General features: G+C 53.0%; 1 protein-coding gene across 5 annotated transcripts in view; it reads right to left on the bottom strand.

The window, feature by feature from the left end:
- Positions 1 to 22942, bottom strand: part of JAG1 (jagged canonical Notch ligand 1) — a 35737-nt gene extending 12795 nt beyond the window's left edge. For 2 of the 5 annotated variants that reach the window (XM_057700806.1, XM_057700807.1), the window contains exons 1-8: positions 22370 to 22941; positions 21632 to 21937; positions 12997 to 13048; positions 7602 to 7856; positions 5859 to 5919; positions 1872 to 2002; positions 1514 to 1633; positions 982 to 1095 (exon numbers count right to left, since the gene is read on the bottom strand). In XM_057700806.1, the coding sequence (XP_057556789.1) occupies positions 982 to 1095; positions 1514 to 1633; positions 1872 to 2002; positions 5859 to 5919; positions 7602 to 7856; positions 12997 to 13048; positions 21632 to 21937; positions 22370 to 22450 (1120 nt within the window). In that variant the 5' untranslated portion in view covers positions 22451 to 22941. Of the gene's footprint in view, positions 1 to 981; positions 1096 to 1513; positions 1634 to 1871; positions 2003 to 5858; positions 5920 to 7601; positions 7857 to 10310; positions 12973 to 12996; positions 13049 to 21631; positions 21938 to 22369 lie in introns of those variants that run through there. The other 3 variants (XM_057700809.1, XM_057700808.1, XM_057700810.1) reach the window with 3 other exon arrangements.
- Between the last annotated feature and the right edge of the window lie 3857 nt (positions 22943 to 26799).

Here is a 26799-nt window from a genome sequence, read left to right as displayed (position 1 = left end):
GCCTAACCTCCCACTCCTGCGCTGGACTCCAGAGGCCTCTTAGCAATTCATCTCCTGCCACTCAGCCTCCGAGGTGCCAGGCTCACCGAGCCCTCACATCCCTAGGACGTAGGGGCTGCTCCTCTCCCACGTAAACAGGGCACAGGCCAGCAGTGACGAGAGTCCCACAAGTGGTGGGTGGGGGGCCACGGTGCCAGCCCAGGTGATCCAACCCCAGAACCCAGAGCTTTAACCATGTCACGTGCTCTTCTCGGGGTGCTGGTGACAGCAGACCTCAGGCCTGGCTGCACTTCCGAAATCCAGGCGCTTGTGTGTTTTTGTTTTTGTTACACCACATGGCATGTGGGATCTTACTTCCCCGACCAGGGTTGGAACCTGCGTCCCCTGCACTGGCAGCTCGGAGTTCTAACCGCTGGACAACCAGGGAAGTCCCCAGGAGCTTGTTAAAGAGTACGGACTCCCCACTCCCAAAGGGAAACTGTAGGACCAAGAGATATGTACTGTGAAGCACTGGGGTGGTCGTGGTGTGCGGCCAAGTCCTGCAGCAACTGTAACTCTGTAACCCTGGTCTCTCTTTCAAAATGTTGTCCCCATGATGAAATGCAGCAGTGACAACCTTCCCCCCAGGCATCCTCTGCATGGCTTCGACGAGAATAATCACAGTTCAGCTCAGAGGAGGCAGAGCTCCAGGAAGCACATGCAAAGGAAGCAGCTACCCTGCGAGGAAGCTTCTTCCCGTCGGAGGTGCACGTGCTAACTTAGTGAGGCACCTTAGGATGGGGGTGCCGGGAGCCTTCCAAGGGCAGAGGCCAGAAGTTCAGGCCAGACTCCCCACCAGACCTCTGACCACATCTGCCCCCTCCCACTGAGACAGACCCATCACTGAGCCTGACATGGGACCCGCAGCCCTGTATCTTGACACAATAACTGTCCCCTCCCCCCCAACCCACCGAAGGAACACAGGCCAAAACTCAGACTTACTTGTGGAGCAGGTGGGGCCAGTCCAGCCCGGAGAACACTCACACTCAAACCCCGTGGAGGTCTCCTTGCAGCTGCCTCTGTTGTGGCAGGGATCAGAGAGGCAGGCGTGCTCCGCTGTGGACACCAGCACAGCAGTCAGTAACGTGACATCTGCCATGAGGCCATCTAACGTTTGCCTCCCAACCAAATGCCACACCCGGGCCGCCAGCTCGAGCTCAGTTCAAGAAATAAAAGCAAGTGTGGGATGTAACCCCGCTGTGTCCGGGGAGGTCTTGCTAAGCTCTCTGGCCACATTTCTCCAAGCTCCTGACCTGGGAGCTGGGTCCCTGCCCTGCACACGCCGCCCCCAATGCCATTAGCAGCACCCCAAACACCTGAGCAACTTGAAGGTTTCAAAGACCTGCAGAACTGCTGGGAGGACAGGTCTTAACACTGGAGGATATTTTCATCTTTTTACAAGTCCCTAAGTCTATTTACGCTGAGTGTACAGGCAAATTAGCCAAGGGGGTCTCATCGCGCCTGGACCACTTACCAATTTCACAGTTGGGCCCTGAGTACCCCTCGGGGCAGGAACACTGGTATTTGTCAGGCCCCGTGTTGCTACAGGTCCCCCCATTGAGACACGGCTGGCGGGTCCCGCAGTAGTTGAGATCTGCCCAAAAGACCCCAAAGAATCACTCAAGGACCAGAGAGACTGCCGATCCGCTGAGCTCCTAGACCCATTCCTCTTTAAAAACTAAAACTGAGGGGAAATAGACCCAAATTCACAGCATTAAAGGCAGATTCATACAGATTTAGAATAAAAGCCCCTGCAAACAAAAAATAAATGAAAGTAAAAACCAAATCCCCGCCACCCCGCCCCCGACCTCCCACACGGCCCCCGGACGTACCTTTATCGCAGAGCTGGCCGCCCCAGTTGGTCTCACAGAGGCACTGCCAGGGCTCGTTACACGTGCCGTGGACGCACCCTGGGTGTGGGATGCACTTGTCGCAGTACAGGCCCTGCCAGCCATACTGGCACCTGGGGACACACAGCACACCCTGCTTTACCCTTTAGAACGTGCGGGGAGACTTGAGCTAGGAAAACACAGGGATGCAAAGCCCAGGCTTGCTGTTTCTGGATGGTAGACTGTCAAGGTCTGTCCAGGGGTTCCCTCTAAATAAACATTTTCACAGTTGGACTGAGGTCCCCTCCCAGGCAACTCCCAACAAAAGGAGGGCTGTTTGGGGAGAGGCCAGCACAGGGCTGCCCTTCACAAAGCCCCTCTCTCTTCTCAGGCTCCCAGGGATGAGCCCAGGGTGGGGTGGAATAAATCAACCCCTGTGGGGGAAGGAAAGGGCTCTCCCTGCGCTGACAACAGTAGCCACGCGAAAGCCCCTGCACACGCGGCCCTTTGGGCAAGTTTCACACAGCAGCTCGGCTGGGCTCCATCGCAACAGCAAGTCATGATCCCAGCACACAGACACCAAGTGCAGCAGGAAACTGCCTCCGAAGCAAGCTTCCTGAAATCAGACAAGGAGGGAGAGGGGCACCCTTCCTTGGAGAATTGGGGTCGGATCTCTGGACCCATTTCTGCAGGGAGGACAAGAAAGCAACAGCCCTGGGAGCCGGTTCCACAGATGATCTATGGCAACCCCTCCCCACCCCCCGCTATTGCGGCTACTTAGGCTAATTTATTTTATAGTTATGTCTCACTTTGCACACAGACACACACACAGTCCACTCGGTTTATCCAGTATTGGGAAGGGAGTCAAGTTCCCTTTATCAGCGCCTCATTCATCAGACTCTTTGGAGGCCAAATAGTGCCTTTGATGCCCAAACAAAAACACAAACATACACTTTTACCTGGGGCAGGGGCTCAGCTACTCTCCCCTCAAGTTTCAAGCCCTCTGAAACTCTCACTGCCTTCTCAGAAATCAAGCTTTAGCCAACAGGAGCGGGCTGGGTGTGGATATGGCGGGGGGGTGCGGGGAGCGTGGGGAGGTCCCACAGTGGAAGGAAGGTGAGGTGAGCCCGAACAGTGACCAGTAAGTATTTCCATGATCAGACCCGCAAAACCCAGGGTCAGAACCACCTCCCCTCCAGCTGCTCCACTGGAACTGGGGAACACAAGCACCCCAAGAAGGAAAGGCTTTCAGTTTCCAAAGAGCTGGAGGCGGGCTAAAAATCCTTGTCATGGGAAAATTATAGGGATCTAGCTAATAGCTCATCACCCATGGCCAAGAGTCAACTTAGCCCCTGAGAATTCTGACTAACCACTTCCTAACTTCCACGCCCCAATACAAAGAACCACCAGGATGTGTGGTTTGAAAATCAGACAGAGGATTCTGGTTCATCTAAGACGAAACTTCGGTCTAAATGACGAGTGACTATTTAAAGGAGTAGAATAAGAACAATGTAAATCCTCTGATAGACATTTTTAAAAAAGTGATCACTCAAGTTAGTGGGAGGTCAGGGGGATCCCTTTGGTAAGAGATTGATATTCTGAGCTTGAAAGGTAGATATTAAGAGGGAACCGATTTGGAAATTCTGACTGTTTTTCCCTTCTTCCCTTCCAAATGAAGGATGGCTACACCTCTTCAATTTGCTTAATAAAAGCAAGAAGAGGCAGCTGAGGACCCGCCCTCAGCTCTTAATTAATGAGAGCTGGCTCCCCGAGCATAAAAAAAGGAACCACAAGAGGCCATGGATGACTTCAAAAGAAAACAAATAAAAATACTGACCCTAAAACAGGCATCCACAAAGTTATCCCAGTTTAATAATATATGATTAAGGTTCTCATGAGAAATTGAAGCGCCTTTCCTCACAGGATGATTCATAATGAAGTTTGATATTACTGGCAGGCTCACAGTAAAGCAAGACCGTGCACCCAGGAAAAGGGACTCCACGTTGACTTGGGAGCAAGAGAAGCAGTGAAGTTTTCTCGTGTGGGGAGAAAAACACAACACAACACACCTCTGTAATACACGATCCAAAGGACAACTTACAGGGAACTAGCCATCGGCTATGTCTGGAGCAGGACACAACCAGAACTTCCCTCAGCGAGAAGGTTCTGTTTTGATTTTTCTTTCAAGGGAAGGAGGAGGAGATGGGCTGGCAGACTATGCAAATGATGTGTGGGAAAGTCACACCTTAAGTAAACAGGGGCCTGCGTGTCCGGGCAAGGAGTGGGAGGGAGACTTCCAAAGAGAAAGGGCTAAATTCTGGAAACAAAGCCTGTTGTTCTGGCTGGGAGGGCCCTCCCGGAGGGCCCTCCCCGGGCAGCCCTGTGTTTATTCTGATGACAGGAGCAGAAATCGCGGTCGGGCCTCGGCTGACACTCATCTGAGCGGAGCGGGGAGCGCGGAGCAGGCCGCGTCCCTGAGGACACGGCTGACCAGACCCCCCAGAACACCCTTCACGAGGAAGGGGCTGCCCCACGCTCGACGGCCACGCTGTTCAACACGGCAGTCGGCCGCCACCCCCGACGGGGGTGCGCAGGCGAACCCCCACAGCCTTCCAGAAAATAAACTTCTCTTTCTGCAGTGTAGGAAGAGGCCATTTCAGGCCAGCCTGGTGGTGTTTGACTTCCAGCTGCCCTGCTTCCCACCTCAGCTCCAAGCCCCAGAGCTGGAGCTCCCGGCTGCGGGGGGGGGGGGGGGGGGGGGGGGCAGAGGCGCCGGGAGGGGCACGGAGGTAAAGAGGACCGAGATTTTCTGAGCAGCAAAGTCACCTGGCCGTGGTGGGCCTGTCAAAAGGCAGATTTCTGGGCCAAACTGAGGGACTGGGGTTCCGGGGGTGTGGGGGGGCACCCAGGAACCTGCATTTCCACACGTCCCAGGTTAACTCGGGGAATGACACTTTGAGTCCTGAGGTTTGGGGGCAGCGAATCCCAAAGTAACGTCCCAGCAGCAGGAGGAGCCCCGCTGGGGGCTGCTAGAAAGGGAGAGACGCAGGCCCACCCCACCTAAGGAATCAGGGTCGGCGCTGCCACAGGAGCCGCAGGTGACCTCAGTTTGCGATGCACTGCTTTAGACGAAGGATTCCTAAACTTCCCTTGGCTCAAACTGGGGTAGCTTTGGGGGGAAAAAATGACAGGCCCAAAGGACCCATTGAGTGTCACATTAAATCTGCTAATCCTTCAGATTTAGGAGGACAGCAACGTGGGCGATCACGTCAAAATGCCACAGACACCATCAGTATTTCCTGAAACAAGACTTTCCCAGATTGGCATGATGTACATTTCAAGAAGTTCCCAAAACTGCAATGGGGAAGCCGGTGGGGGAGGTCTCCGTTTGGCTTCCTGCATTGTCCGGGCCATAAAAGAACAGACTTCAAAGGCCGGCAGCAAAAGTCTACATTCATCAGGCTCCACTGACAAGATTCCAGTGCAGCCATTAACCTCTCAGCACCGGCGGCTCCCGCCTGCAAAGGGGCCAGGAGATTGTCCTAATCCCATTCTAAAGAATGCTCCACTTTCCCCTATTGATGGGAAAAGTGGGGGAGGGCTGGGAGACAGAAAACCAGGCGGGGGTGGGGGAGGAAAGACAGACGCAAAAACCAAACCCACAGCCCTCCATCTAGTCCATTAGCACTTTAAGGGGAAGATTATAAAAACGTGTTATCAATTTACAGAACCGTTAATACATGAAGTCACTGACTATGCCCAGAAGAGGCTTTTTTTTTTTTTTCCCCAAGAGAGAAGCGTGTGCATTCCACTGGACAGCTGGTATAATTTAATAAGCTTCGGATGTGCCTATTTGAAAATTTTTTTTTTTTTGGTAAAGCTTTCTTGTCCTCCAAGGAAAAGAGGCGTATTCATAATAAAGTCAGTCCTCCTCTTGTATTAAAGGGATAATCATTAGAAAAAAAAACAAAAAACAGTTTAGTTGTTTACCTGCAGTCACCTGGGAGTTTGCAAGACCCATGCTTGGGGCTACAGCCCTGTCGGCAAATAGCTGTAAAAAAAAGAAAGAAAAGAAAAACACAGAAGGACATGTCAGTGTGCTGCCAGTTTCTCCCACCGCCACCATCCTGAGCACGGCCTCATCCATTAAGCCAACAAAATCCACGATTTTAAGAGATCTCACGTCAAGCCCATGATAAGGAGAGGAAGATGGGAGGTGCCCCAAGAACAACTCCAGCTTTAAACTTCAGGGCCATGCTAGCAGACCCTCAAACATGACAGCATTTGCGGACACAATGCAGGCAAGTAGGTGGGGGGAGGGGGGCTTTCCGGGGTCCCTGAATGAGAGCTGCGTTGCTCCCCCCGTCAATTCCCACCCTCGCCAACAGCGAAAGGGGCGTCTAATCCTTCCTCATCTCTGTCGTCTTCTCCACTCTGCACTCCGGCCTCCTTAGAACCCTCCAATCAAACGCCTCCTGTCTCAAAACGCCCATGGGACTCACAAAGCCAACCAGGCCGGCTTCGCTTGGCAGGCGAAGCCACAGACCGGATCTGGTGGTACTTTTTTTTTTTTTCTGGCAAAGTATCCATCTGCACAAAGCAATTCTGCTTCCTTTACTGAAAAAAAGTTTTTGAACAGATATTAAAAAATACTAGGCAGATAGTTTTTGAGTAATTGTTACTGATTTTTAGGACACCAACAATGTAAAATATGTTTATCAGTCCTTGCGTTTGGATCCCAGAAAGGCCATCCTTTTCAAACTCTTGTCTCTAATGATTTTAAAAAAACAGTCCTGCCCAGGAGACCTGCAAATTCCTCTCTTTGCCCTACTCTTCAGTCACAATTCAAAAATTCGTCTTTCAGCCTGAGTTTATCTTAAAGGAATTTACCAAATTATGTGAACTAAGCAGAGTACATTAATATTCATGAGGGCCTATTACATGGTAAACTAGAATTATGCACCAATTTGCCATGAATCAGAAGCTTTGTAAAGGTGAAGATCACAGATAATTCTGTGAACATCTGTGAATATGTGACAACTCCCTGAATTCTAATAGATGGGGCTGGGACAGTAGACAGGACCGTCTGGAAGTTTATCCCACCACAGATGTGTTCAATTCACCACGTGCCCCCTCCCTCAATGCCATGGCCCCAGAGATGCCCAGTGAAGCTGCTGTGAGGCCACCCAGAGCCCAGGGGCTGTCATTTTTCACAGGCTGTTCAGACACTGGCTGGGCTAACCTAGTCCCACTTGGCATCTGCTTTAGGTCAGGTGCCTGAAAAAGCAGAGCCTGAGAAGGGGGTTCGGCTCCAGAGAAAGGAGTTGAAGAAGTTGAGCAAGAACACGGTCTCAGCTGGAGCCTGGCCTCAGCCTGATCCCGGGGGAAGCTCTGGAGTGTGGACTGTAGCCCAGAGTTAAGGCAAAGGGGGCTTGGCCATCATACCCCCATGTCAGCCATTCACAGACTGTGAGCTGGAGAGACGGGGCATGGAATGGCGCCTGTCTGGCCAAGGACAGGCTCCAGAGAAGGAGCTGCTGTGAGATGTTGGCAGCCAACACTCAGAGCACCTGGGGGATGGGGTACCAACGGCATCTTTCTGCTTCAGGCCTAGGAAACAGCCCAAATCTCACCATACCCGCGACAGCCACCTGACGGCAGATGGGTGAGAACATGACACCCAAAGTGACAGTCCCGGGAGCTGGTTAACCCATGGGGCACACACCCACACACCTTTGTTACATTCGGGGCCCATCCAGCCTTCCATGCAAGTTTTGTTGCCATTCTGATCGCAGGCATAATGGCCAAAGAAGTCGTCTCTGGGTCGGCAGAATTTATTACAGCCAAAGCCATAGTAATAGTCATCGCAGGTCACACGGATCTGATACTCAAAGTGGGCGACCCCTGTGTTCTGCTTCAGCGTCTGCCACTGGCGGCTAGGGTTGATCATGCCCGAGTGAGAAGCCTTTTCAATAATGCTGTCGGGTTCTAGAGGCCAAAAAATAAAAAATAAAAAGGGATTAATCACCTAATCATCAGAGCTTTCTCCCCCCCGACCATTTTGATTTTTAATAACAAATGCACATGGTACAAAATTCAAACTGCACAAAAGGGCAGAAAATAAGCCATTCATCTCCCTCCCCAGAAGCAACCATCATACATCGACCCTTTTTACTGGGCATGTAGCATTTCATTGTCTGGAAGTAAAGTGAAATCATTTATCTAGTTCCCGCCATGTGCACTGAGATTGTTTTAGCCTTTGGCTATTAAGCAAAGCTGCAAGGAATATGCTTGAACATATTTGCCTGTATGTGGTTCTAGAAGAAAGGAATATCCCAGAAATGGAAGTGCTGGATCGAAGAGGACACACATGACCAGCCCACTTCCTCCCAGAAAACCCCAAGCACCAGGAACGAAGCCCCATCCATCTGCCCTCCTACCAGCACAGGAAACTTTCCCAACAGCAGTGCCAACACTGCATGTTACCAGACTTTCTGATTTAATGAGTGTTTGATGAAGTGATGGTGAGCACCCTTTGGACAAAACCACGTGTATCTGTTCTTCTGGACTACAACCTGTCTCTCCTTTTGGCCGAGTTTTCTACTGCGCTGTTGGTCACAGCTCTTTATGTGGGATAGAAAAGTGGCCCCTTATGGAAGAGCACTCTCAAATTTCATTACTCCGGGTAAAAGTTAGCAATCTTTCTTTTCTGGTTTCACAGTTTCGTGTCTTGCTTTAGAAAAGCTGTGTCTACTTCCAAACTCTTCACTGGGAGCCAAAGAGTAATTTTTTTTTAGTTGCAAACTTTGCCACCTCTTAAGCTGGCATTGAAATAGCAACACCAGGAACTTGATGCACTTCACCTTTCACCTTTGCCCAGAAGGCAGCTGGGAAAATCACTCTCCCCAGTTTACAGACAGGTAGACTGAGGGTTTTTGGAGCCAAGTCAGGCTCCTTAAAGAGTGCCTACTGAGGAAAATAGACATGCCCGGGGCCCAAGCAGCTCCAGAAGGAAGAAGTGGTTCCTGCCCTGGGGTCACTTACCATCTAGTCTGAGAAGAGACAGGTACAAAAATAGCTCCAAACACCAGGTGCCAGGAGTTCAGGGGAGGGATGTGAAAAGGAAACAAGGCCCCCGAGTCAGCACCCAGCTTGGTCCTATGTTTGTTTTCTTAAACCTGCCAGCACCAACCCTTGACGCCTTGTCAAGTCCAACAAGCCCACCTTGGAGAGACCGTTAGGACCTGCTTGCAGTGTCTTTGTGATTTTTATCCACCCACACCCCTGTTTTTCTAGGCCCAGGGCATGTGCTCATTTGCCAGGCTAGGCAAACCCCACCGGTGACCAGGAGACAGGCACTCCTGGGCGGCTTCAGCCACACTCCACTTCCAACAGCGCCCCAGCCTTCACCCTCTGGGCTCTTCACTTGTGGGCAAGACAAGCCTTGAACAAGCCCGCATACCTGCAGACCTACACCCAGGCAGGCACGAAGCACTTGCAGAGAAGAATGCTTTCCTAACCTGAGTTTTGCAAATAAACACAGGCCAAAGAATGACAAAAATGTCCTTCCATTAACTGTGTGTTTGCTCTGCTGGCCCAATTAAAAAGTGTAGTGAGCTATTACCATGTGATGATGAGGTCTTAATAAAAGAATTACTTAAACACACCAGCCATGGCTCCAAGGCCTCAGCTCCTCTCAGGCAGGCAGCAACAACAAACAATTCAGACAAGAGTCGGGGAAATCCTAAAGGCACAGGCCGACATGTCACTCAGTAGTCTGGTATGCTTTCTATTTCCGGGAAATGTTGTGAAGACATCATTTCAGAATCCTCAATGGGGTTAACAGGTCTGTATAAGTAACTTCCCACCTGCATGACAGGTTTTTCCTAAGGGCTGAGAGGGAGCTGAGTGTGTCTGTGACACACTTTCCGGCATCTGGGTTACAGAGATGCTTCTTCTAAGCTTCTTCCAAGCTGCTGTCGCCTGAATCACACTTCCCGTCAGCTCAGGGCATTACCAGTGTTTCTGCGGTAGTTCAGTGGGCAGTCCAGCTTTAAGACTGGAAGGGGATGGTACCAGGCCTTCCTGCGATCTTGAACTGCATGAAGACGGGGCACAAAGCGCCCACGACAGCCTTGCAGGCCAAGGAGGAGGGAATGAGAGGCGAGTCTGAGTGGAACCCCGGAACCACGCCCACCACAAACCTAGATGGGGGCCTCAGCCAAGAAGGCTAAGGTATAAGGAAAACTTGGTCCTAAGTATGCCGACTTGTGTTTACATATCTATTGATCAGAACGATACACTGAAATCATTTGCTCTGGGGGAGAGAGTAAAATCTGCACCTTTCTATAGTGCAGTCCTGAAATGCAACAGCAGTGACCTCGGAGGGCCGATGACAGGAGGGCCGGCCTTAGACAATACTTTCTAACACATGTACATCACCTGGGCTTCACTTGGGCCAGGCTCTGCTCCCAAGGGTTCACTGCAGAGCTGACGTGAGAAGGAATTCTCTGCTCCAAAGCTCAGGGCTCTGCCTCTAATTTGAAGCCTTGTTTGGTCCCCAGAGAGCAGCCAACTCCACCTGGGTTGCTACACATCCTCAGCTTCTGCCCTCATGGAGGACAGTCCCTTGGGAGGGACAGAGGGTGAAGGGCATACAGAGCAAAACATTCCAAGCAGAGTGAGCAGTGTGTGCAAAGGCCCTGAAGCAAGAGACAACTGAGGCATTTGAGGACAGAAAGGTGACTGGTGGGGTAGGACAAAATACAGATATGACAGATGACAACGTGACACATGAGATGGAGCTGGCAGGGAGACAAGACTGGGCTGTGAAAGGGGCTTTGGGGTCACATAAAAATTTGTCCCAAGAGCAACGGAAGTTACCAAGTGGGTCTTAGTAAAGGTGACACTCAAACGGCATGCTCTGAAAAGATCAAAATGGCAGGAGAATGGAGAAAGCACTGGAGGTGGACCAGAGTAGACAGGGGTGCATTAATTCAGCTGCCACTGAAAGAATCAGGCATGAGCAAAAGGTGACTTGGAGCAGGGTAGCAGCAGGGGAGGTGGAGGGAGACATCAGGATTGGATGTGGAGCACTGGACATAAGATTTTCAGAACTTGGAGGTGGATTAGATACAGATGCTGAGAGAGAACGTGGTACACAGTGGGTGCCGTCCAGATTTCTGGCCTATGGTAATGGGCGTTCAAATGCTGGTTCTAGTCATCAATAAAGGGCCCTAGGCAGGCTCTGCTCTTGGGGAGAGAAGATGACACATTTGGTTCTGAATATGCTAGAATCCACGATACCTTGGAAGCTTTGCAAAAGGGAGGCTGGACAAGCTAGTGATAAGCCACTCTCAGCAAACCCCTATCCCTCCTCCCCAGGGTTCACACACGTGAACTCAGTGCCCTGCAGTGGGCATTCTGTGACTCTGAGGCAACCCCTCTCTTCAAGAGTAGGGTCTGAAATCCCTTTCTCTCTACCCCAAGTCTTCCTGTGCCCTTCCAGTGACTTTTCCTCCCAGCAAGAGATGAGAGACTCCAGAATCCCAGAACGGGGCAGACAGCTGTGAGCAGCTCTGGATGGGCACCGGCTTCCAGGGGAACAGCCACCTGACCCGTGGGCTGATAGAAGGCCCAGGAAGGGCCCTGCAGATGCTAGGGGCCCCTCGCACACCCAGATGGGGGTCCTGACCCAGCCCTTACCAGGAGCCAGGGTCCACCCCAGGGATGCTCACGCTGCCAGCCAGACTCACGCCATCTGCACCGGAATGTCTGAAGAGGCTGTTTCCTGCTCCGCACCCCCACCTCCCCAACACTTAGTTACCACTGTAAGCAGGTCACAGTGACATAATGCCTACCCAGCCCCCAACCGTGTGGCAGAGGCGGGAACAGAGAACAGGTGCCTGTGACCCTGACTGGCATCAGCCCCAGCGCAGGCAGGTCACTGCCCCCCCCCCCCCCCACAGCGGGATGGGGGCGTCACTCGGGGAGGAAGTCCACAGGTCTGGACTTCAGGTGCCAAAGCAAGAGGAGTGACCCAAACGGCCTGGCGCTTCCGGCAAACGGGGCTCAGCAGCGACCGTGTGGCCATGCGCGGCCCAGCGAGGCAGCCGGGCCGCGGCCTCCTCGCGGATTCCAGGCACTCACTGTGTCCTCTCTGGGTATTCACCAGTCCCAGAGTCGGGAAGAAAAAAGCAAGGTGAGAAGAGGGGGAAATGTTATTAGCAGCAAACACACCAAGGGTCAGAGAGGATGAGACAGGCAGAGGGATGCGGGCAGAGACGCCAGGCCGATCAACCCCTCCTCCTGTGCAGACTCAGATTTCAGCGTGAATCAATTTTTCCCATGACAACCACCCAGGTCCTGCTGGCAGAAAGGGAACTGGCTGGCAGTCTCAGCGAGGGAGGGGAAACATATTTTGAAGTTACAATCCAAGAGCAAAGACTCCATTCTAAGCCAGACTACCACGTTTCCACCCGCATCCTCTAGGGCTTCACCCCCACTCCAGCACCCACCCAGCCCCAGCAGCCCTGAAGCGCAGCCTGCGCTGAGAACAGAGTCACCTTTCAGAAGGGGACAAGGCCAATGTGATGGCTGTGAGGCACTGGAACGAGGCTTCAATGAAAGGCCTGTCGTGCACAGTGTGGGAAACCCTGGCCGGCCGGGGGCTCACCTGCCCACCAAGTGAAATTCAAGGTCGATCTTTAGAGCCCAGGGCCGCCTCTGCAGGCTTTATCTTTCTGATGAGAGATTAAACGCTCACTTAAAGTTTAAATGGACTTTTAAAAAGTCACTACTTTGATCCTTTTGCAGTCTACAAGGTTTTAAGGTTGTAAAAGCATTAAGATCTCTATCCCGAAGATAATCTAGGGCCTGTATTCAGGGACTGAGTTAACTGGCAATCTGTCCTGGCCACTTAATACTCCAAGCCAAAATTCTAGGGGAAGTGATGGAAGAAGACTCCACGGAGAGGTCTGGGGCGGGGTGGGGGTGTCAGGCAGGGGAAGTGGGTGGCAGAAGAGCTCAGAAGCAGCCCGGCGACAGCTCTGTCCAGCTCTGACAGGGACCGGGTGCCAAGCTCTGCACTTCCAGACTCACACGCTCAGCCGGTGGCTGGGATACTTACGGACAGTGTCATTGCTGGAATCCCAGGCCTCCACAAGCAAAGTGTAGGACCTCTGTAACAGAGATAAACAACAGCTCAGTATCCAGAAACGGGGGTCAGCTCACAAAGGTCAGGCCTTCTCGGCCTCCCTGCACGGCCTGCCAAACAAAACCATGCAGCCAAAACGCAAACTGTATTTGCTGTCAAACCGAGGTCCTGTGTGTTTAGATCCAGACCAACGTCACCCCCGGCCCCCAACCCCAGTACCCATCCCAGGTTGGCCAAAGACACTGGGCGTGCTGTAGTCCATGCGGGCAGCCCTACATCCCGACCAGGAAAATGCCACCTCCCTACTTATGCACACTTTGCATATAGTTTTCCCAAACTTTCTGGACTCTAACTCTGGTGCGTGAGAAAACCACAGAAAGAATTGATGCTAAGCTAACCTAACCAGGTATGTGTACCGGGGAGTGGGGGCGCTCACCCAGTGAGGAGGACTGGGGATGCTGTTACACTCTGGGCCCTGGTGGGGAGGTCCCTGGGGAGGCCCCTTTTCCTTTGCAGAACCCCTTTGAAAGCCCTGTCTGTGTGAGCCCATCTCGGCTCCCACAAGTATCAGGTGACTCTAGGAAGCAGGAGGGGTGGGGAGGTGCAAAGAAACTCTGAAGACAAAGGCGGTAACCTTACTTGGGGGCACAGGGGGGGCACAGCCTCTAGGAACCAAAGTATAAAAGGAAGAAAGAGCTGCACCCCATGGGTTATATTTATTGATAAACTTATCTGTCAATAAGATCTAACATTCCAGGAATAATCAGAGTCCACTAACTAAACAAATTCCCTGGACACTGGCGGGATGCCAGCCATTCTACTGAAGGTACCTTTTATCTTCCAGGCTTATCTCAGAATTCCACCTCCCCCCCAAATCCAAGCCATTAGCAAATTCCCGCTTTTACTCAAATCTTCATTTGTAATTTAGAATGAGGTCAGTCTCACAGAATACCAGGGTTTCGAGAAACCTTCTGCTATCTTGGTGCTGGGGAAACATATCCAAAGGGTGGGGGGTATGGAGGAAAGGCTCATGGACCCTTTTATGTATCCTGTCACCGTCAGGTACCAGTACGTCAGAAACAGTAGCGTATATTGATCAAATAATACCGTGTCACCAGAAGGCACCAACAAAGTGAAGGCAAAAACAGAGCGGGGAGGGGAAAAAAAAAAAGGAGCTTCATTCATAACTCAAGGCAAGCTTACTGCTCAGCAGCGACCCAGCAGGTCTCTGAATATAAAAATATCTTGTGATAGACCCCGCCTTGGAATTCTGCCGAAATATGTTTCATACTCAAAGCAGAGTAGGATTCCATTTTGTTCACTGATAACTGTGGGAAAATGCTCAGAAAAGCAAGCAAAACCAGGCAAGCCGGGGCACATACCCAGCCCGCTCCTGCGAGTGGCCAGAGGTCCAAATTCATTGCTGTTGCCGCTGGTGTTTTATTAGTGAAAGTTACACCTTATTTACTGCCTCTGTGTTTCCTAGGACTTCCTACAAATTACAGGACTCTTCCCTGAGAGCAGCAAGAAGTTAGGTTTCTCTACTGATTTGAGATGAGAGCCAAGTCCAGGTGAAGCCAGATGCGGGGCTGATTCTGGATAATGAAGCCCTCCATTTGCTGGTCACGTCGAGACCCACGTTCTCCACTTCCACATATTGTTGTCATTAATCCTCTGATTAAATGCACTGATACCCGGAGTTTTGACAGACTTGCACAAGCACTGAACACATGATGCCCACAAAGCCCACGGAAAGGGAAGGCATCCCGGGACCAAGCTGGCGTGACAGCAGTAACTCTGCTTAACGCTCAAGGGAGGGGGTATCCTTGGTTCTTGCACAAGATCCTGGAAGGCCAGGCTGTCTACCAGACTCATCCTCCCAGAACTGGGAGACCTCAGAAGTTGCTGACCAACATGCCCCGCCTTGAGGGGAAAGAGGAGCACAGAGCTCTCATGATTTTCCCACGAATATGCTTCTAGGAGGTAGAAGTGGGGTGAGGGCTGGAGACTGTGGCATTGGCAATGAGGCCTTGGTAGAAAAATAAAGTAGCAGCCCCGGACCGTCTCTCTTCCTTGTTTCACAGAAGGGACTGTGGTTCTAGGGAGTCACCTCCTGGGGCAGGAGGACTCCTCCCACCCAGACTTCAGAGAAAAAGTTTTTCTCCAAGGCTCCTATTAGGAGGCACTCTTACCTCCCACTCCATCCCCACACTATAGATCAACAATCGAGATAATTTGGCAATGATTATGAGTTGCTAGGGAACTTTAATTTCTCCCAGGCCCACACTTGACCTCTGTACATCCCAGAATGTACATCCAGACCCCATGCACCTTATGCCATCAAGGCTGGGTACCAGGCCCCAAACTGGCATTCCGCTACCATCACATCACACCCAAGTGGCCACTGCAAACCTAACCCCAGAGAGGCCAAGTCCCAGAGCCCTCCTCATGGCTTGGGAAGGGGTACAGGCGAGATGACGGGCAGGTATTCCAACTTATTAAGTTTATACCCAAAAAAAAAAAAAACAAAACCTACCTGCAAAATATCAAAAAGAAACAGCAAACACCTGGATTTTTCTTGGTTTCAAACTATGAGAATAGGATTCTTATTAAAAGCTACTTGACATTCATCTATTTTTCCTTAAGTTTTCCCAGAAAAATGGCCTGGGGGCAAATCAGGAGGCATGGGCAGCAAGCAGGTCTTCAGTCTGCTTGCTGGGTTCGCAGTGCGAATCACTTCTGCCCCTTCCCAGCTCCAGGGAAACCTGGCAACGCCGCAGATGGTTCTCGCTCTCCCGCAGCAGGGAGGAGCAATGGTCAGCCTTCAGAAGGACCTTCGGGGAGGACGCCCGTGGAATTCTACCTCGAGGAGGGTCCTGGCATCAAAGGGCCCCCGGCGCCTCCTCCCACCCTTGGCACTTGGGCTGCGGGAGGCCTGTGTTCTGCACCCAACCCGCCCCACCATGGTTACCTTGGCACCGGGCAGAGTGGTAAGCACTTAATTGCCACATTAAGAAGGGGGATGTGAGAAACAAAGGTAATTGTGCTGGCAGCTGGGAGCTTCCTTTTCCTGGCAACAGTGGTAGCCAAGCCAAACCCTGAGAAGTGGCTGCTTCCCCTCCTGCCAAGCTGATGGACACAAACAGCGCGCCATGCAAACGGCACGCGAGTGGCATCCCAGAGCCCGGGCGGCGCAGCAGGCGGCGGGGCGTGCGCCCTAGCAGCGCCGATGCGCCCACGGGGCCATTGTACGGAGTCGTCGGCCCCTCGCTCTGCTGACTCAACTGTCGCTTCCTGGGGCTGGCCCTGTATCTGCATTATTTGCGGATCGGCTGCATTATTCCCTGTAATCCTCATTTCAGTCAATTCGGCCACACTATTGTCCTGCCTGCGTCTGGGTGGCCGGAGTATACAATATTCCAGGCACAAACGCATTAAATAAAGGCTCCAGGGATGTCATGTGTGGGCACACGCACGTGCACCCCGACGATGCACATGTGGCAGGGTTTGGGCAAGGTGAGGAGCGGAGGGAGGGCAACCACCCCACGGCATCCCAGCTGAGACCGCAGTCGTAGAAAGCAATTTAGTCTGCAGGGCTTGACATTTCAATAGAGTCTGATCTGGTTACAAAGGGTGATTTTCTCATGAAAGCCCACCTCAAAGACTCACCACGCGGGGCCCCAAAGCTCATATCCAGATTTGAGACTCTCAATGAGATGCCCCCACCCCCTTTCCCATCATTACCCCTACCTGTTTGAAAAGCATCCCACTGATAATTAAATGCACCAGTTACAAAAGGGTGGCGAGGTTAATAGATAGAATACCGAGAAGCCAGCCAAGCACAACCGTCCGGTTCACACAGAGCAAGCCTGAACAAGATGCCTTTCTACTCATTTACCAAAAGCGCATAAAAACTGGGCTGAGCTGGTAGAGGGCCCTGAATGTTTGACTATTTATGTACCACTTTTAACCACTGAGAGCCACGCTGTGGAATTTCTTCCCTGCACACGCACTGCACCAGAGACAAATGTCACTGGTACCATAAAAACAAGGGCCACAGGGCAGGGCGGTCGACTCAGCAGTCAGAAACCAGCAAGGAAGTCACAACACAGCCACTCAACCCCACCCCCACCCCCCCCCAACCCCCACCCTAAGCCAAGACAGAGGCAGGACATTTCTGAACCCAGAATCTTACCCCTCTTCCTCTACCATTCTAGAAAACACAAGAATCATCACTTGCCATGCATATTAATACAGACATCTTCCTAATGTTGAAAACTAGGTTAGGTTTGGGTCTAATTTTTTTTTAATGTATTTAAAAGCTGGAGCAGCTTGGAACCTCACCCTGGGGGTTGATGGGGCAGAGGGTAGGAACAGGCCTCTAGACCTTTACCAAGGAGGGGTTCTCAGGAATATCTGCCTTTAGGGATTACTATGCTAATTGTATGCACATCCCAAGATTGTGCATTCTTACCCGTAACTACTCTTGAAAGGCTGGCATTGGAACCAGGTTCTGGCCCTCCTACATAGGCCAGTGGCTTCTCTGAATCCAGCCAAGGCCTCTGTTTGCATTCCTGTTTTCAGATCAGGACGTGAAGACTCCGTGCTGCCTTGGCTTCGTTTTTTTCTTGAATAACATTTTTCCTCCATGCTAAACTTCCCACATGCCTTCCATCCAAAAGGTCCCTTACAGCTATTCACTGTAGAGATTTTAGGCAGCGTTCAGATGGCTGGCTTTCTGGGAGGCTAATGCTTTGTAAATGGCTGCTGCCTCTCCTCTTACCCTCCAACTCCCCCAAACAGCCTCCATGCCAAAAGCTTCACCATTCTTGAAAAATGTTTGAAGTCCCTGTAGAATTATGGGTGTGGAGTTGGTGGGTTGCAAACTCCTGTAAGTACTGGAGGTTTGAATACGTTGCTAAGAAACAAGACAACAAGGAGGAAGAACACACAGAGGTTACACCTGGAAGAGGAAAAAACTGTTAGAAACCAAGAACCTTGAATAGGGATTCCACGCGGGAAGCAGCCATTCTACAGACACTTAGTACAAAGTGAGCACAGCCCGCCTTTCTCCCCAGCCTGGTTCTACAACGCAGACACATCATTTCATCGCTTTAGCCTGAGGTAGGTGTCCCAGGGCAAAGGGTGTTTTACGCACATACAGAAAGTCCCTTGCTCTGAGCATGTATACACGTGTGCTGTTTACACGCATGCTGACCACGTGGGTGGGCACATCCTGACTGTAGAAAAGAGCCAGTTCAAATGAGAAACCCCATCCCTCCACGTGGCCACCCATCTGTAGAGGCCTAGGGACCTGGAAGCACAGAGGAAGGCGTAAAGGCAAGGGTGTGTCAGTTACAGTCTGTGACTAACCTCGTAGCATCTGATTTACCCAAATCCCTGGCACTTGGTCACTCAGGCCTCAAGTGTGAAGGGGGCCAAAGCTGGCATCCCTCTGGTATGCAAGAATCACACTTCATTGGGTTCTCCTAAAAGATGAAGTTGATCTCAGCAAGCCTTTTATCAATGTCGATGGCATTTAAATAAGTGGCCGAGAGACCAGGTACCTGAACTGCTTCCCCTCGAGATTTCTCCAGGTTCACTTCACCCCAGGGCCAGCAAAGCGTCAGTAGAGCTAACTCAGTTTTGGAGTTCCTAAAAAGCTTTTCGGCTGGGTAGTGGTAATTACACTAATGTATTTTTAATAAGCAGGCACTCCTGGGATTTAGTACTAATTTTGGGAAGTGCAACTTAACCATTTCAGTGATTTCCAAATGTGTATTCCCCAATCATTTCCCGTTGAGCCCAATTACCTCTGATAATGTATGGTCTTATCACCAGCTCCCCTAATTGGAGGAGCATAAATCAGGCTAGTTGCTTCAAGTCCAGCCCCTCCCAGCAGCACTGCTATGGTGATTGGAAGCCACGAAAGAAAACCATCACCAAGCCGGGGCTGGGGCAGCGGACCCCAAGTGGGACATCATCAGATACTGCCTGGAGGACAGCCCCACACCACAGAGCTTTTCACAAGGACACTGGCCTGTGGATTACCCTTCATATCTGACCAAATCACTTCCTCCTCTTCCTCTCCGCAACAGGAGCAGTTGCTTGATTGGGGTCATAATTCCAAACAAAAGACATAATTACACCACCTTCTAAAGTGACCTTTTTCTGTGCACCCTGAACCACCTCTCTGCCACTGTCAGCAAACTTGGGAGGACCCACGCTGATGCCAACTGTGGCCGCCTAAGGGTTAGACGCTTAGGGGCCTGGAAGTCCAGGGTGGTTTGATTTTTTTTTTTTTTTCCCCAACCCTGTATCTTCTTTGTTCCATCTTGAATTCTGTACCAAGTTCACCTATTACCTATTTGAGATATCAGCTCTACATAGACACGCTTATTAATATTTAATTGCCAAACTGAATGAAGCTGTGCAATCTACTCCAATACTTTTTCAGCTACCTAAGTGCTTTCACTTCAGTTAACACTCACGCTGATACCCGTCTTGAAAGTCACAGACGGTGGTGTTTCTCCAGCCGCGCTGGGGAAAACAGCACGGCACACCCACACGTCACTCTCTCTTGGGAAGTCAAGCTTACGTTGCGCAGCAGGCCTTTTTGGGGCGGTGGGGTGGGGATTTGTTTGTGAGAGACACAGGCACTTGGCGCAGCTTCAAAAGAACCACACTCTCAGGGTGAGCCCCAGACATCTCCCCCATTCTAGAAAAGTCGAGAGTCTGTTTCACGGTTGGTGACCCGTGGGGCCTGAAACCACAGAAGAGCACCAGCACATCAATCGTCTCCCTGCCCTCACACACCACGTCCGCTCTCCGGGTCTAGGGCTCTCTGCCAAGTGTCAAAAGGAGACAGACACACCTTCTGGGTCACTTTCCCCAGCCAGCCGGGGGGAGCAAGGCTCTCTGTGTTCACCCCAGCCATTTCTCAGACCCTCGTCTCCAAGAGGAACCTCAGCCAGCCCTGCAGCTTTTCCACATCACTAATAAGATTCCTTTTATGGTCTTGTGAAAAGCGAGGGGCTCCGGAGGACTGATCCTCGGGGTGAGGGGGGGGTTGGAACCACCTGCAGGCCCCTTCCCCCTTAACTGCAAACACACGGTCAAGGGCAGTCAGTCCTCACAGTCAACTTGGGCCCAGCCAGATTAAAAAAAGTGGCCAACCTCTTTAGCTTAAACTTCTCCCTAAAGGGGATTAACAAACGAGATAAACACTCTTTGTAAAAATGAAACCCTACCACAGACTCAGTCCTCCATTCCCAGAGAATTCCACAAACCACAGGTTTTTATACGCCCCTTTTAATGGCATGTTTCTGATAACTGTCTTATCTCACGCAGGCAGAGGGCACTTTATAAGGCCAGCCCCAGTCAACGCGCGGGCCTTGAGAGCCCCCTCGAGCTTCTCACACACACTCCAAGGCCAGCCTCCCCCTCCCTTCCCGGAGTTGCGATCCCAGCCCCAGCCCACGGATAGGAGGCAGCAGAGTGCGCCCCATCGGAGCACGTGGCGGAGAGTATTCCCCGCGGCACCGAGCTCCCCCTCTCACCACCCACCCGCCCGGCACAGCACAGGCCGGGCCAAGCCCCAGTCCTGGCACTGAGCCACGCCTCCTGGACGGCAGGAGCGGGACAGAGGGCACCAACATTTTCCCCTTTCCTCCCCTTCTGCAATCTTGCTCGTCTTCCTTCCAACCCATTTCGAGACGCTGCCGAGGCCTCGCTGCAGGGTCGGCCAGCGGGGCCCCGGCCTCGAGCGGCTCCGGCGTCGGGGGTCCCTGCCCTTGCACCCGCCAGGGCTGCCTCGCGCAGGCCGCCCCTTCCAGGCCTCGGCACGCCCCCCAACGCTCGCGGGGGCCGCCGGACGCGGGCGCACCCCCGCCCTTCCCGGGGAAGTTTGCAGACACAGCTGTTCCAGAGCCCGGGAACCGCTGGAAGCAAGGCCACAAGGGCTACGCCGCGCGGGGGCGAGGGCAGGAAGGGGCCGGCAGGGGGCGGCGGCTCCAGCGCCCACGGCCGGGGCGAAAGCCCGGACACCCCCCGGCAGCGGCCGCCCCCGGGTCAGACACCCAGCCCGCAGCGCGCCCCCGCACGCACCGAACTCTCCGGGGCAGCCGCGGGCTCCCCACACCCTCCAGGAAGGACACACCCGCCCTCCCGGCCGCTCACGGGAAACGGGAGGGTGCCAATTTGGACGGCGTTCGGAGGCCAGAGCTGTGCCGAGCCGCCCTACACGGCGCATCAGGTTTAATTGGTTGAGCAAAGATCATCTATAATGACCTCCCGGCTCGGGCGGTTACTCTGGGGCCTTCCAGTTGCAAGTTTCAACCGGCCTTCCTGGGAGCCTTGCCCCGCAATCCCCTCTGGGGTCCCACCTTCCAGCGCTTAGCAAAAAGCACTGGGACTGGGACTGGGGCTGGGGCCTGCCGAGATCTCGCTACGGAGCCTCGGCTCCCTAACCCCCCACCCCACAGACGGTCCCGGGTTGGCACTTGGTTTCCAGCCAAGGCCCTTTCAATCCCTCTCCTCTCGCAAGAGAAAGCAGAGCTCGGCCCGCCGGTGCGACCCCCGGCCTGGCCGCCCCCCGGCCGTCACTCACCGGCCAGGCGAAACTGAAAGGCAGCACGATGCGGTTGCGTTCGTTGCCGCGACTGGCCTTGAGGTTGAAGGTGTTGCCCCCGATGACAGGCGTGGACCCCGAGCCGAAGCTGCAGGGTCCCCCGGCCGTGACGCGCGACTGGTACTCCTTGAGGCACACTTTGAAGTACGTGTCACACTCGTCGCGGGAGCACTTGCGGTCCCCCGAGTTCCGGACGCCGCCGCAGCAGTTCCCGTTCTGCAGCTCCCCGTTCACGTTCTGCATGGACAGGATCTCCAACTCGAACTGGCCGGAGGCCCCGCACACCTGCCAGCGAGGGAGGGAGGGAGGTCAGCGCAGGGGAAAGTTGTTTTCTTCGAGGGTGGAAGCGGCGACTCCCTCCCCGCCCGCCCGCCCCGACGAGCCCTTGGCGCCAAGTGAAAACAATTTTGCAAAACTGGGTGCAAGGACTCAGCGTGATTCCCGGTCTTGAGAGGCTCGACTGTGGGAGCAACCCGACACGACTGCCCCCCCGGGAGCAAGAGCGGGGCGAACGCGCGCCCTGCCCAGCCTGGAGGGTACATTTAGGAGCCCGGGGGCTCCCCCAGCCCAGGGGCAGCCTCTCGGGCGCAGGGGCCCCGGGAGGGAGCCGGCGCTCCAGGGTTCCCGAGCCCGCTGCAGACGGTCCACCGCAGGCGTCCAGGGCGCCGCCAGGGAAAGGAGAGGGCGGGCCGGGAGGGAGGCCCGGAGGGCTCCTACCTTGGCTCGCAGGGCGCAGAGCAGGGCGAGCAGGAGGCTCAGGGGGCGCCCGGGCCGGCCGCGCGTCCGTGGGGACCGCATCGCTGCACCGCGCGCCGCGGGCACTCGGGACGCCGCCGCCGCCGCTGCTGCTCGCGCTGGTGCCGCCGCCGGTGCTGCCGTCGCCGCTGCCCCTGCGGCCGCCGCGTCCCGGCTCTAATATACTCCGCCGATTGGAGCATGCACGACTGGAAAACAACACCACTTTTCAAAAGCCCTTTCAAGAGCGGCCCGTTCCAGAAGGCAAAGAGCCCGGCCTCCTTTTATTATTCTGATCGCTTCTTTGAGGCGCTCCCCCTCCTCTTCCACCTCCCTGCTTTCTTTCCTTCTCTCGAGCTCCCCTTCTTTTATTATTATGATTATGCGCAGCCTTTTATTCCCTTTCAGATCAGCTGCTTAGAGAGAAGGGAGGGAGGGAAGAAAAAAAAAAAAAAGCCCGAGCCCAGCTCGCGGGCCGGCCGCAGGTAACACAATGACGCGTGCCCGCCCGGCTCTCGGAGAAGGACTCAGAGAGCCCGTCTGGGAGCCGCGGCCCGGGCTGGCCACCTCTACCCAGCGCGCGGGGCAGGCGCATGCGCGCTTATTAATATTCATGAGGGGCGTGCCCAGCGCCGACACGCCCCCTTCCCTCCCGTTGGATGGGGAGGGGTAGTGCAAGGAGGAATTTAGAAGGGCTTGGGGGGTTCGGGGCCGCGCAGACGTCTGGGGGCCCAGCGCTGACCCCCGCCCTTGGGCGCTTTGGGCCAGGCGGGAAGGGAGCAGGGCGCAGGGAGGGACGGGAAGGCTCCGTTGCTCGGGGACGCGCAGAGCGAGTTAGACGCCCGGGGCTCCCCGCGCGGATCGCCCCCTCGGGCACCTCGGGCCCGGCGCCTCTGGCCGCCTGTCGGGGCCCCAGGTGTAGGCGCCGCGGCGCTGCCGGAGCGGTCGGAGCGGGGCAGCTTCCGCCTTCCGAGCCGCCTGCGTCAGCTGCGGCTTTCACCCCGGGAGGAGGGCCTGCCCGCCGGGAGCCGGGCCCGCTTCCCGCGAGCGAGCGAGCGAGCGAGCCGCCCAGAGCGCGCGGCTGGCGGCGGGAGCGGCGGCGGCGAGGCTGGCGCGCTGGCCGCCGTCTGCTCGCCCGCGGAGGCGACCTGGGCAGGCGCTGCTGGGAACTTTGAAAAACTTTCTTGGAGCCAGGCTGGCCGCAGATTCGAGGGGAAGCCTCGGCCGCGCCCCACCCCCTCCCAAACCCGAGTCCGCGGAGCCTCGAAGGGCTCCCAGCTTCCTTTCCAAACCGCGCCGGGGCAGGGGAGGGGAAGCGGCGGGCGGCGGGCGGCGGGCGCGCGGGGTCCTGCGCAGGCTTTGCGAGGGGCAGGCGGAGATGCCGAGGGGCTGGGACTCGCTCCCTCCCCGTCCCGTCGCCCGGGCCGCAGTGCCGAGATTGCACCTGTAGGCGGCCTCCGAGCAGCTCTGGGTGGCCGGGGACCAGCCTAGAAGGGACTATCTCACCGCCGTCGCCCGGCAGCAGAACTTGGCTTCTCTGGGGTAGCAGTGGAAACCGATGCTATTTTCTTCCTTGAGGCGAGCCTCGCAATGAACAGCTACACTCTCGGTCACAACCAAGGTCAAAGGAAACCTGCGGAGTGGCCGACGCCTCTGCCAGCCCCTCTCCGGGCGGACCTGCTGCAGTGTTGGAGGGGATCTCTTTAGGGAAAAGATTGATTTCCACTGAAAGGTGGACAAAATTTTGGCCCCTGTATTGGGTATGTCGTGAGGAAAAACGTGACTATTGAGGGGCCCGGTTGTGGCTAAAACCCTCCGAAGTTGTGGGGCATGATGGGCTACAAGGGTCAAGGGAAAATATTTTCCAACATGCTGAGTTATGAGAAAAGAAAAGATTGGCTAATTTGCGGTTATTTACTGCATTTAATGGGTGGAGAAATATGGACAGTATTTTCAGTACTAGATCTCATCACGCTAGGGAATGAAAGAAGGCAGCTAACTGACCTCTTTACATTGGTTCAGAGTCACCAAGGATGGTTTAGGAATCTTGGCATTTTAACAGTCTAAGAAAGGCACCTTCTCTCCTTTTTTGTTATTTATTTCCCTCACCACGTGGCTTTTGGGGACCTTAGTTCCCCGACCAGGGATTGAATCCTGGCCAATGCAGTGAAAGCACAGAGTCCTAACCACCGAGCTGCCAGGGAATTTCCAGAAAGGCACCTTCTTAATGGTGATGCGACCCATCTTGATGGTCATTGATGAGAGAATTAGTTCATATTTTGGGGAGGACATCCAAGAGCAGAACCATAAGTAGTAGCAACCTGGGTGTTTTGTCTTAATGTACCCCAGTCCCCACTTTTCCCAATTAGACTAAATGCAAGACATCCAGCTGTCATATGTAATCCCATGTAGACTTTTCTCACCAACGTTTCCATACAAACCAATCTCCCCCACCTCCTGTCTGCCCCCTGTCACCTCTACCCCCACATTTTCCCTAATTGGGGTACTAAGTAATGGTTTAAAAACAAAATGCTGGTACTGGAAAAAAAAATTCACAAAGGACTGGCAAGATCTTAAAATGTGCACTCCTTGGAGTTCCCCACGTCTGAACCTGTTTTGATTCTGTGCCCCTGTGGCCTGTTCCCCACGTGCTCCCTCAGGAAGGAGCCAGGCTGTTAGCTAAAGAGTTTAGATCCAGCCACCTGACTTAACTCGAGGGGGCTAGCTGAGATGGCAGGTGCCTCCAGTAGGGATCCAGTGTGCATGTAAGCCGAGGTCAGCTCCAGGCCACAGGTGAGTTTAGCCCCCTTGAATAATTAGAGAACGTAGATCTCTGAGGGATGGAAACTATCTGATTAACCCTAACCAAAATGTCAAATCACTAATAAACACGAAATTCTCATGCCAAAGAGCATGGTGCCCCTCACCCTTCCTGAGCTTGGGAACCTGCTTTTAGAGAAGACAGTTGTGGGCTAGAGGGGATTCTTTGGAAAATTTTCAGTTGCGACTCTTGCAACGAGTTGGTACTCCCCCAAAAAGCCAGTCACGTTTCCCACAATAGACATCAAGTGGACGCTTTGCCCTCTACTTCCTCCCAGCCCGTTCTCAGCCTCCCTCCCTGGAGAATGGGGAACTACAGCAGAAAGAACTCAAATTTGAAGACTCCCCCTTGCATCCTGCTTTTGGGTGTAGCCTATAGTAGGTGACCATTCCAGAAAAATGTTCCCGTGAAAACGGTTATGTTTAGCCATCACACCTACACCTGCAAGGAGAGGAGAGGCTGGTGACCAGCACCTGTCTATCCTGTCTTATGTGTTTGAATCATAAGTGTTCTTTGGGTATCTTTCTTCTTTAATTTTAAAAAGATGATGCTTCATTTTTCTTTTTCTACAAAACTTGCCCTACCTTTGCTGAATCATCAACAGACAGGTACTGAACCACCCCTCACCAAGGCATAATAAAACACATTCAACTATAATAACTGTATTTAAATACATTTAGTTAAATCCCTGGTTAATCAACACTGATAAAAATCAGCAAATCAATATTTATTGAGAACCTTGTGACATGCAACAACATGAACGATCTCAAAAATATCATGCTGAGTGAAAGAAGCCAGACACAGAAGATTACATCCTGTCTAAATCCATTTCTGTGAAGTTCTACAACAGGCAAAACTAAGCTATGGTCAAGAAAAATATCGAAAGAGAGATTGCTTGGGGGAGATGAGAGGGTGGAGAAGAGCTGGGATGGGCTTGAGGCCTCTTCTGGGGGAGGAATAAGGTTCTCTCTTGATAAGGCTTTGGGTTACACAGGTGTATGCACTTGTCAGAATTCATTAAATAGTACACTTAAGATTGGCACATTTCACTACATGTTCAAAAGAGAAAAAAATGTAATACTCGAGTTGGTAGTTACACGAGTGCTGAAGTGTTCAGAGGGAAGAGAAATGATATTTGCAACTTGCAAATGCATACAAAGTTAGAGGGACTGATGGATGGATAAAGGATGGCTGGATTGACAGGTATATGCAGAAGCAAAATACTAAAGTGTTAGTGATGGGATCTAGGTGATGGGTGTACTGGTGTTCCTGTAAAATTCTTTCAAACTTCTCTATGTTTAAAATTTTTCACTACAAAATGTTGAGGAAAATAGTTATTGATGTGCCAGGTATTGTGTTTGGTGCCAATAATATAGTGGATAACACAAAATAATGGGCCTGATAGAGGGCATGCTTGTAAGGGAAGATGATGGTTTAGATTGTAGTAGTGAACACAAGGAAGGTAGGTCCATTCCCCCACACCTCTTCTCCCTAATTCCTTTCTTCTTTCCAATAAGTAAGAGAGAAAGGTCCAAACACAGAGAAGGGACATGTAAAATATCCTTCAATATCTTCCTTTTTCTTTGAAGGT

Source organism: Hippopotamus amphibius, chromosome 12, assembly GCF_030028045.1.
Source record: "Hippopotamus amphibius kiboko isolate mHipAmp2 chromosome 12, mHipAmp2.hap2, whole genome shotgun sequence".
NCBI lineage: Eukaryota > Metazoa > Chordata > Mammalia > Artiodactyla > Hippopotamidae > Hippopotamus > Hippopotamus amphibius.
The sequence above is the reverse complement of the archived record's forward strand: the minus strand, read 5'-3'. Positions and strand labels throughout refer to the sequence as shown.